The 12,033-nt window shown below is 43.4% G+C and overlaps 1 protein-coding gene across 1 annotated transcript in view; it reads right to left on the reverse strand.

Annotated features, from left to right (window-relative positions):
- The window catches only part of NOTCH1 (notch receptor 1), a 98,277-nt gene that overhangs the window by 16,651 nt on the left and 69,593 nt on the right, over positions 1–12,033 (reverse strand). The window contains exons 15-24 of the mRNA XM_086921036.1: positions 11,113–11,226; positions 8,181–8,300; positions 6,735–6,887; positions 5,456–5,684; positions 3,879–4,080; positions 3,461–3,614; positions 2,869–3,053; positions 2,224–2,356; positions 1,224–1,481; positions 1,025–1,137 (exon numbers count right to left, since the gene is read on the reverse strand). Coding sequence (XP_086777162.1) covers positions 1,025–1,137; positions 1,224–1,481; positions 2,224–2,356; positions 2,869–3,053; positions 3,461–3,614; positions 3,879–4,080; positions 5,456–5,684; positions 6,735–6,887; positions 8,181–8,300; positions 11,113–11,226 — 1,661 coding nt within the window. The remainder of the gene's footprint in view (positions 1–1,024; positions 1,138–1,223; positions 1,482–2,223; positions 2,357–2,868; positions 3,054–3,460; positions 3,615–3,878; positions 4,081–5,455; positions 5,685–6,734; positions 6,888–8,180; positions 8,301–11,112; positions 11,227–12,033) is intronic.

A 12,033-nucleotide genomic window follows, 5' to 3' on the forward strand; every position in this document is an offset into this window, starting at 1 on the left:
AATCGCAAACGGCCGATTTTAAGGAATCGCACCGTTTGCGACTCCAAAAATGCTTGATGCATGTGCCCCTCAGTGTGTGTGTAGTGCCCCCTGTCGCTCTATGTGCTCTGCCACTCTCTTTACGCACTCAGTGTGTGTGAAGAGCGCCCTCTTCCTCTCTGTGCTCTGCCACTCTCTTTACGCACTCAGTGTGTGTGAAGAGCCCCCTCTTCCTCTCTGTGCTCTGCTACTCTCTGTGCACACTCACAGTGGGTGCGAAGTGCCCCATGTCCCTCTCTGTGCTCTGCCACTCTCATTACGCACTCAGTGTGTGTGTAGTGCCCCCTGTCCCTCTATGTGCTCTGCCACTCTCTTTACGCACTCAGTGTGTGTGTGAAGAGCCCCCTCTTCCTCTCTGTGCTCTGCTACTCTCTGTGCACACTCACAGTGGGTGCGAAGTGCCCCATGTCCCTCTCTGTGCTCTGCCACTCTCATTACGCACTCAGTGTGTGTGTAGTGCCCCCTGTCCCTCTATGTGCTCTGCCACTCTCTTTATGCACTCAGTGTGCATGGGCGTCCACAGGGGGGGCAAGGAGGGGCGCTCCAGGGGGGGCAAGTGCTCCTCCTTGCCCCCTTCCCCCCCAACCCCCTGCGGACGCCCATGCCTACACCCTTCCAAAGTTCCACAGGTCAGAAATGTAGTATTTGTTTTCTAAACCATGTCGACAGAACTGGGATTATAAAAGGAGATAGTTGCCCAGGTGGCAACTGCATACATTTTGATGTAGCACTGAACAGCTATGCAGTAAATGTGGTATACTGGGAACTAGTGGTCACATCCTGTCCCCTCTGAACAGGTAGACAATCTATCTCGGACGTGCTTTATCCTCTCTGGGCCTCATCATAGAGATGAAACTTGAGGGCACAACACATATAGCCCAGGAAGTAAATTTTTAAGTGCATACACCTTGCAACCCCCGAAGATCTTAAACCTCTACAGTGGCATTTCTTTAATATTACTGGACACTGAAATGTAGCTACTTACAGGTGGGCATTTACAGATGAATCCGCGATCCGTGTTACTCGCGACAGAACATGTTCCACCATTTTTACATGGCTTGCCCTTGCATCCATCAACCACTGTGTTGCAGCGTCGTCCTGGATAAAAATGAGATGATTATTAAAGGGAACTGGCCAGAAAAGTGTAGAATGCATGGCATAATGCAGAAATAAGCTCTGCTTACCAGAATATCCATGTCGACACTCGCACCTGTAATCATTAACCAGCTGAATGCAGTTCTGAGTTCCTCGGGGGTCGCATGGGTTGGACAGGCATTCGTTGACATCTCCTTCACAGCGCTCGCCAACGAAGCCAGGTGGGCAATTGCAATTGTAACCCCCAACCCGGTCAACACACTTGCCATTGTTAAAGCATTTCGGCTCATGGTTGATGGGATCGAAGAAAGGATTGCAGTCGTCGACATTGATTTCACAGTGCACCCCTAATGTTAAGAAGGGACATACAAACAAAAGTGTCACACATTGTATGTTCTATTCTTTCAAAGTGACATACATTTTAGTGATGGAGACCACAGTGTGGTATGTGAAATCCAGTGAATGATGTCACAATACACCTCGAAAACACCTGGTGTCGTCATCAAACACAGCTACATTCCAGAATGACCATGACTGGTGATAGTTTGAGATGCAAGGTTGGGTAAAATGAACTGTTGTTATGATTTACACTGCCATGTACCTTTAATAGTAGAGTACAGAACTACACAGAGGCATATTCCAAAAGATGGCTATTGATGGCAGACAAGGATCCTCCAAGCGTATCTAGGCTTGCTACAATTCAACCTCTTCCTGGTCCTCCTTCACCCACTTTAAAATCCTTTGTTCAGCTTCGCGCAGCCGGCAGTAAAAAAAACAAGAGAAGCCCAGACGAAGGGAGCAGAAGTAGCACTGGAATGGTTATTTTTCGACAAACCCTAATACTCACAGTTGGCCAGCTTCCACACACTGGACTAGGTATGGCAATGCACCAAAGTGTGTGCTTTGTAAGGCTGTGTTAGGCTTATGCTTTTACCAATGTCGTAAGGGCACTTGACCTAGTCGCCAGTGATTTTAACACGTATCCTTTCCCTGCTGGTGATACTAAGTAAACATGGCGACCAGCAATGACACTTGCAGCAAAGCCCCCAGGTCTGCATGCATAATACTGCCTTGGATATTCAAAATTACCTTGTGTTCCTCTGGGACAGGAGCATTTGTAGGTATTGACGAGGTCGATGCAGGTTCCTCCGTTCTGGCAGGGGTGAGACTGGCATTCATTGATCTCCTGTGAGCAGTTAATCCCGTGATAGCCAGGTACACACTGTAACAAGACAACGCAAAGAAGCATGTTATGGTTAAGCTTTCTTTATATTGGAAGCATGAACAGTGTGCAAAATGAAAAGTCATAATGCATTGCAGCTACAAATTCAATTTTATTTAATACACCACAATCACGTTAAACGCCTTATGGTTCGAAAACCTTTGGATTTCAATGAAAAGGCTTGCATTTTAAAGTTTAACATTTCTGTGATCTGATGTGACATGGTTTAGACTTGGACATTTAAAATATGATCAATACCAAGGATAGGTATTAAGGTGGATAGTGGGATATTTAATGATATGCATTGCTCTTGATTATGAGTTGCCTGAGTATTTCAAATGTTCAGATATCTTCCAAGCTATTAATGGTATTTCTATAGCATGAACATAATAACCACTTTGGTGCCTGGACCACTGTTTCACTACCATCCCATCTGAATGAAGAAGGATCACAGTAGTACCTTTCTTTACCTACTAATTTCATCAGCTTGTGAAAGTAGGGTAATGTCTTACCTCACAAGAATAACCTCCGAGATAGTCTGTGCAAGTGGCGCCATTCTGGCAAGGGTTGGGTGAGCATTCGTCGACTTGCTCCTCGCAGTAGCTCCCGGTGTACCCGGCTTGGCACCGGCAGTGGTGAGTGTTGCCCGTGTCTTCGCAAAGGCCAGAGTTCCTGCACAGATTGGCAACGTCGACTCCTAGAATTGGAAAGAATGGTTAGCGGCTAAGAAACACAGAGGATCACTAAAGGATTAGCAGCCCTCACATCCAATTGTGTACAAGCAAACTTTATAGATGGAAGGAATATTATAATATCCACAAAGTAGAATAGAGAACAATTATTTGAGTCATTGGTGATTCCATCAATGTCTAGCACTCTTTTCAATATTCTAAATGCAAAGAAAAAGTAACTGCTAGACTCTAGAGTTTCCTTGGCTAGGGGAATAGTTTGGTTGAATTAGAAGCTCGCTAGTATGACGCTCCATGGCACGCATGTGATCACACACACAATATTCAGCATAGTATCCACCAAGAGGGTTGATTGTGTGATTCAAGCAAAGGCTGCAAACCTCAGCCCTGGCTATTAGAGTCACACTTTATTTACCTTGCTGTTTAGCAGCTACCTCGCAGGACACGCTGGGCACGTCGCAGTAGAGCCCAGTCCAGCCGCTGTTGCACTCGCAGCGGTACAGGTTGTTAGTTTGCCAGCACTTGCCTCCATGCTTGCAAGGGGAGGAATCACACCAGCGCACGAGATTCTGGAGGGAGAACAATCACATTGCACATTTGTGTTAGTATATGGGTGCTATGAAGAGCACAACCTCACCAGACCTGGCAAGCTGTAGATATAAAAACAGCAGTAATACATAGGAAATGCTACAGAAAGTAGGCACTTCTTCCATAGTCACAGGAGATTTAGGAACAACAATTCATTTATTGGCTTCTCCATTGAGTGGACCAATGGGTGAAAGGGAAGAGTGCGTGTCCTTTAGTAAGTTACAGTCCATTATATGCATGCCTACCTGGCAGTTCAGGCCGGTGTAACCCTGGGGACAGGTGCATTTATAGGTCCCATAGCTGTCCTGGCAAGTCCCACCATTCAGACACGGCTTGGAGTCACACTCGTTGACGTCATGCTCACAGTAACTTCCTATGAAGCCAGCTGGGCAACGGCAGGTGAACGTGTTAATGCCATCGATGCAAGTGCCACCATTGAAGCAAGAGCTGAAACCAGAGTAATGCAGGCCTGTTAGCGCTGTTAGCCATGGCATCTTCAAAGCATTATTACAGAATGGAGCCCAAGTCCAGCCCCCCACCCCTATGATGCCCAATTGGTTTAACCAGCTATGAAATGCAGTGGCTTCCTTACTGAAACCTACATTACAGGGCATGAAGGAACTGCCAATGTGGACCTTTATGGAGGATGTGCTTGAGGGCTCATCACTTATGATGGAAAGGCTGGTGGCTGATCAATAACCAAGTCTAAACATGCTCTGGTCTATGACTTCCTTACAAGGATTTATAGTTCTACATTTTGGACAATAGCAACATTACACTCTTTTAGTCTTTCTTCCTAAATTAGAGCCCTCCATACCTTGCATTCATTTTCTCACTATTCCCAAATTATCTTGTTTGACACAACTTTCCAACTCTGCCTTGGTGACAAAACTGACCAGAACATTCTTTTTGAAGAAGTATTTCTAACTTAGGTTTCACATTAAATGAATACATATTTATAGGTGTTGACGATATAATGTAGTTTATACTAAGGAACAGAATATAATAAACATTTTTCCCAGTACACTGTAAAGTGGAATTACTGCTCCCATATTGTTTCTTAATAAAGCTCTTTTCAAATGAACCAAAATTATATTTTTGTTACCAGTAAGATACCTTGACCATTAATATGTTATTCCACCATTTCTCCCATGCTCTTCTGGGAGAAGATCTAATTCTACTATCCCAACCCTTGTATTGTGTATTTTTGGGGTGTCTGACCTGTGCATGTTTCAACGCCTTTTCCATTTTTGTTTTAAAGGCAAGTTTCTATGAAAACTTTGACAATTAAACCCATGACTTTTCCACTTTTCAGCATTCTCTGCCAGTGGTTATCTAATAAGTTCTATACCCATCCAAGGAAACGTTGTGGCATGTGTGAAGAGATGGAAAGGAATGGGCGTACTATTTTTGACAAGCTGTAGAGGGAATCATTACAGAACCACACATGCACATCTGTAAATGTAAACTCTCTAAACTCTCTCCTCGCCCACATGATTACCCAAGAATTGTAGTGCTTGCCATGCTTATCCCACAAACATCTGGACCCGTTCAAAGTTATCCACTGTTCAGAGGTCTATTTTCCCCCTCAACCCTCACAATAGTAAATGCACACTCTGCGAATGAATCTCAGATTGTGGTTTGTGTTGTGGTTTGTTGTACGTGAACACAAGTCTTGTAAAACTGCAAGGCGAGGCCCTTGTAGGCTCCATATGTGACGCCTACATATTCCAAATCTGAACTGGTTTGGCTGGTAGAAAAGTGGCTTACCCTATGTGCTTGAGGTGTATGGCTTTGAAAGAACAGATGTGTAACTTTGTACCTCTCAGTGCAGTCAGGGGTGTTGTTTTCACAATGAATCCCGCTGAACCCTGATGGGCAGGTGCATGTGTAGCTATTCACGCAGTCGGTGCAGTTGGCTCCATTTTTGCAAGGGTTGCTGGCACACTCGTTGATGTCCTCCTCACACTTGGGCCCGCGGAACCCGGCGAGGCAGTTGCAAAAGAACGCGTTGATGCCATCAGAGCACGAACCGCCACTGTGACAAGGATCTGAAACAGGTCAACAAACAACATGAAGTCAAGATTTCAAATCAATGCAGACACCACACCGATTCCCTGCAATCTAGCTCATTAGGACAGACAACCAGAGGGAGGGCCTCAAAATGCATTAGGGTTTACAGCATGCACAAAGTATAAAGCCACTGAATGAAGGGCGTCAACAGTACACCATGCTCTCAGAAACCAAACGAAATGGGCCAGATCTTGATGTGTTCCCCAGTATTCAATCTGTAAAAATAATAAGTGCCTAGTCCCAAACTTTTCGTCAGAAGCCCCTCACCCGGCACTGACGAATGTTGGTATTGCTCAATACCAAGGCTGCAAAGCTGTGACCCTAACCTCATGCCTCTTTTTCATCCCTGATGTTTCCATTTGTGATTGCTTTTTGCTTCTTTCTCTTCCTCCTTTTGTGTTTTTCTCCTTCTTGCTCTGGGTCTAAGTCCTATAAGGGAAAGTAAGTACCAGTCCCCACAAATAAGTTCCGGTGGGCTCCACTTGCAACCAGCGGCCCAAATTGAGCAAGCCCTTGTTTTTGATCTCATGGTACAGAGATGGAAGCAACATCTGGAGCTCTGTATCCAGTTCACCAAAATGCCTGCAACCACTGTAAAGTTTGTGACATTGAGATGGCCATGTAGGCTTGTTTTCAGTAGCTCTGAGTGGGGCATGCCATATTTTAATGTGGATACAGGAAATGTAGGACTGCGAGACTAGCAGGACATCTGGGCAATGCACAAACAATGAAATTGAGTCTCACGCCAACTAGAAGCCACTGCAAAACAACTAATCCAGTAACATACTAAAGCCTGTTGACAAGTTAAAAGGCTCCCCTGGCAAAGACATAGTCTGTTTGACAATTCATCAACTCAAACACTTGTGTCACAGGCCAATGCCAGTCTAAACATTGATTTATGGCACCCTTTAAAAGAGATCCAGGAACCACAATTTGTGGTCCACATTATTCCAGCATCTTTTTTGCATCAATCCCTCTTTGCACAATTGTAAATTAACCACTATTACTTTTTAAAAGTGACCACTCACTTGGCAGACAGTCATCTATGTCCGTCTCGCAATGGCGGCCAGAGTAGCCAGCTTTGCAGTTGCACCGGTAGCTCCCATCTGTGTTCTGACACGCCGCGCCATTCCTGCAGGGACTTTTGACACATTCGTTGATATCAATCTCACATGTTTGGCCTAAGGACAATGAGAAAAGGGTAGCTTGAGTTAGCATTCAGCTTGCTATAAAGCATCAATGTTCAGGACAGGCATGTATTCAACAAGGGAAGGACCAGACAGACATTAGTGCAGCAGACAACTGGTACCGAAAGTCTATTCAGGATTAAGGAGCGACTGAATTTCCAAAGGAATGCTTTAAGCTATCCGATTACTTGACACAGGAATCTCTTTCATCTGAGTCCCTTGCAGATTATGCAGTGGCCGAAACAAGGGGCCACTGTTCAGCAGCAGCATTCACCTCCATCTTCAAGAAAATCATATGCAGAATTTGCTGAGCACTCCACGTTAACGCTTTCAGTCGCGTAATTTTCATGCACGCAAGAAAAACTCATGAAGATTGCAGGGTTCTCCATAAATCCCACAGAAGAAACAGTGTAAAAAAATTACATTGTCTGCAAAAAAACATTAGACCGAGGCAGGTTTTCTTCAACGCTGAACTACTTCTAGAGCTCATGTCTGTTCCCCAATTAAAAACAATAGATTATGCAATAATCCAAATATGTAATCCTGAAGCAGTTAAGGTAATATTTTTTTAGCATATGAAACAATGTGATATTACTTTGAGGAAGGGCTACTTTCAAGAACAAGCGTTGGCAAAGCCAATAGATATAGCTTGCATTTTGAGCCCTGCAAAAACGTTTTTAAAAAGGAGGCCGGAATGAAAGGGGAAAAAAAGATAGCATTCTGTATACAATGCATCTATGATATAAAGGATTATAGTATGTAATGATTCAGTGTTTTTCAACAATAGGATTGGACTGATATAACCAGCCGCCAACATGCGGTTAGAAAGTAATATTCCACTAGGTAGAGCCAAGGCCCACCCTATGTATATTTTAAAGCTTCGTTAACAATAGGTTTAGCAGACCAAGGAAAAGGCCTTTCCACTTAGGTGACGTTGAAAAAAGGCCTTTCCACATAGGTGCACCACCTTCTCATCCTGACCTGAGACTGTAAAACATACCAGAGTTCTTACAAGACAGCCATATACCCCAGCCTTTTTAGAAAAGTGGGTAAAGGTTTGGAGAAGGAGAAAAATCCTGTAGGCTGTGAAACAAAATTTCGCCAAGAGCAAAAACGTACTGCAAGTAAGAGACACAGTCGTTTTAGAGCAAAAATCTTAAGTAACCCATACACATACAATAGCATATATGATCTACATACATGATCTGCACGAAGAGGCACACATGCACTCACTCTTTGATGCACTTTTGGGAAACAGCCCCATTCAGTAAATAACTCTCACAATACCTTGCCAGCCAGCAGGACAGGAGCAGGAGAAGCTCTCATAATCATCAGATTCCCGGCATTCGCCTCCGTTTTTGCATGGGTTATCGGAGCATGGAGCCAAGACCTCCCCGCATGTGGGACCTGCAATGAAAAGTCAACCTGTATAATCGTCTTGGGAGTGGCCACACAGAAAGCCAAGCTAATGTTCAAATGGTGACAAGATGGGTTTTCCGTATTTCTGATCTGCAAGGGATCTGTCCAAAAATCCTAGTTGTGTTTTAGTGTCGGGCTCCTCTGTAGGACGCTCATGGCATTAATTAAACTTCCCACCAATGCTTTAGTTTGTGACGATGAGCGGTACATTGATTTACCGACCATATAAGTAAACAGAAAACACCCCCTTGTAAATGTGGCTTAAAAGCAGGTAATGTAAAGATCATCGGGTACATGCATCAAGGTAAACTTTTGCGATTCCTTAATTGTGATTATTAAGGAATCGCAATTAAGGAATCACAAAAGCCTTTGCATGTAGAAATCGCAAAAATAAAAATAGCGATTTCTAAACATTCCTTAATTGTGACTCGCAATTTATGTCTTCCCATTCATTCCTATGGGCCTAGAGGCCCACAGAAATTAATGGGAATTGCATTCACAATTTGCGAATACCCAATATTTACTCGCAAATTGCTCATGCAATTTCAAGGATGCAAGGGTGTCAAAAGGACACCCTGTTGCACCCATGAAATCTGCATGCGAGTACATCTTGCACACACACTTGCCCCAAGGGCATGTGTGTGTGTGTAAAATGGAACTTTGAAAAATGCACTTTACCATCAAGTACAAATTGATGGTAATTTGCTACTCCTATTAGCGAAATCACTACTATTTTACTTTAATGCATTGCATGTAAGGAATCTCAATTTGTGATTCTTTAAATGCAATTGCAATTTAGAGATTACTTAAATTGCGATTTTTGCATTTGGGATGTTGCATCCAAAATGCAGAAATACTGGTCGCAAAGGGACAGATTCTGAGAATCTGCCCGTTTGCGACTGGTTTTTCTTTTGATGCATGTCCCTGCATAAATGTTAAAATAATACTGTTCATACATGCAAAGAGACAGTAAAAAGCACAGTTGGACTTGCCTTATTTAACCTTAACGAGCATAGAACCAACATCTATGTTAAACTATGTTACGGAACATGAGAAGGAACCGATGTATAGCTCTTGTGTTTACAAATACAGTGAAAGGGATAAAAGAAATGAGGAAATGTATGCTACTTCTCAGCTGTTATCTTCTAAGGAGGCCTTCTGTGATTTTTCCAGTTACTTTTTTTTTTTACTCTACTGGTTTCTATGGTAACCAGCAGAGACAGGAAACTCGACACAGCTTCCTGCAATTGTGCATATGTTGCCATTCTGCGAGAGGAGGCAGGAAGTGAGCCTCACAACCGGGTCAGCCGCTATTCCCAGCCCGCCACAATCTCCAGGCTGTTATTCCAATGATCTGATGTGTATTTTTCCAAAATGTAGTGTCAGCGAATGGGCCAGTTTGCTTCTCCTCCCTAACATAAAACTTTAACACCCTATCGCTATGTGTTTTCTTGAATAACAGTTTGCATCATTTGCGGGGAAAAAAGAGTCTCTCTGCGCTATGGAAAATGTTATTCCATTGCTGAAATATGCACAACGCGTTCTGATACTTCCTAATCGGTCGCGGGGGTTCTGCTTTTTTAATGTTTGCAATCCTGCATATTTTGCATGAAAAGCTAAGGACACCAACTTGATCTGTCTCACATAGCTGCCTAGTCGCTCCATGTCATGTGTTTCATTTTTAGCCAGTCAAGGCTTTACCGACTGCACGCTCCATGATGCAATTTGTAGGTCCATACTGCTTATGGGAAACGTAAACTTTAAGTCGCAGAAAGAAAAGCGTTGATGGAGAAAAAAGGTTTGGAGAGCTAAAGATTTTAGACATGGTATGAGGCCACTTGTCAGCTCAGAATAAGATGCTTGACTCAAAAGCTCTTTTTTGTTTGATAGGATTCATGGCCTCAGTCACACACACCTGACCCCGCGCGAGATTCAGCAAAAGGGTTCCTAACTAGATAAAGAAGATATTGTGTGGTTTTAGAGATGAGAATTATATGTAGAGAAACAATATGATTGAATCAGTGACCAAGCTGCATCGAGTACTATAGGAAAGCAAAAACAATCAAATAAAATAAAAAACATGACTTGAAGTCACCAGCAAAGCCAGTCCTGGGCTTTCCTTTCATAAATGATGGTAAAGTGGCAGCTGAGGCCAATTGATGTGAACACAATCTGCAACATCTGGCATGCAGCTGGTTGTAAAAAGAAAAGGTCAGTCCTGCGCATAGTGTCCCTTAAGGACATGGAGTAATCTGGCAATAGTAGTTATGAGCTACAAAATGACTGCAATATTACAAAAAAGTAACTAACTCACTTCCCATGCATGTTCACCGGCCTAGGTTCATGAATTTCCTGAAAAAAGCTCAATGCGGGCGGGTGAGAAAAATGCCCCGTCTACATTGCAGGTACGAGTACATCACTGCTTTTGTAAGTCAGGAGCTTTGGTGTACAAACTAGCATTTCTTCTCTAAAGTTGGGAGGAGATATTAAACCCATCACAATTTTGTGAAAGACCCAACACACGGTCTGCTACACCAGTTCCTCCCCATGTGGCTCATTAGAGCGAATGAAATCCAAAGAGGTGTAAGCATGCCTCCTGGTTTCAAATTCATGGAAGGACCTATGGGAATAGCAGGGTCAGACCATCCCTTATGCTGCAAACCCTATATTTGCATTCAGAGACCAGCTGCAAGTGTGTGTTCCTGGGTGTATTTGTGAATATCACTTAGGCCTGGTAAGTAACCTCATGTCCTCAGCATATTAGCACCAACACTGCCCTCAGTTGACGCTCCATCCTTACCAGTATACGGCAGCAGGCAGTTACAGTTGTACCCTGCCACGTCATCAATGCAGGTTCCCTGATTCAGGCACGGGTTAGAAGCACACTCATTAATGTTAGTTTGACAATTGGGTCCTGTAATGAAAAGGCACAAAGTAAACCACTAGTAAAAAAGCAATTGGGAGGATTATCTGTTTATCAGTGGTGTTAGGGTAGCTGCAGACATTTCAAGAAACACATGTAAAAATGGTACCACATGATAACTTTACGTTCATGCTTGGAGTAAGCCCAATTCTTCACAAAAGTTCTAGTAGTCTGTCCCCTGCTTGCTCAAACCCTCTGTACCTAATCATTGAGTCCTTTATATGTTTGGCAGAAAATATGGTAACAAAAACTGCTCTATCTTTTGATGCCCAATGCCATATATATATTTATTTTAACGCCTCAAAATGCAGTGTTGTTGCAGTCTTTATGTCATTGAAACAACACGAAACGTTAGGGCTTTTGGTCTTTTGATGGGCTTAAAGCTCTCTGAACCCCTTGGTGGGCTTAAAACTGTTCAAAAATCTTTTTTTTGGATGTTGAGAGAATGCAACTGTATTGCTTCCAACAATACAGTGTGTACAAATTTGGGATATTTGTTTTGTGCAAAACAAGCTGAAAGTTAGCAGAGCGCAGTATTGGGTCAAAGGAAATAATACAGTCAACGAGTAACTGGAAGGAAAGCTGGGCTCTGAGAGCAGAGGGGGAATGCTACTGTGTTGTGGTATAGTGTTCTTTATGGGGGGTGAGGGGGGGAGCTCTTCAGCTCTTTCCTAAACTAGAGTAAGGTTTTCTGAGCTCTTGGTGAATATGGGAAAAACATTCCTAAGGCTACAGAAAGTATGCAGTTCTAAATATCACGTGATGCCTATTCGGTTACTACCCACTGCCGGTCCGTCA

This window comes from Lissotriton vulgaris, chromosome 5, assembly GCF_964263255.1.
Source record: "Lissotriton vulgaris chromosome 5, aLisVul1.2, whole genome shotgun sequence".
Classification (NCBI taxonomy): Eukaryota; Metazoa; Chordata; class Amphibia; order Caudata; family Salamandridae; genus Lissotriton; species Lissotriton vulgaris.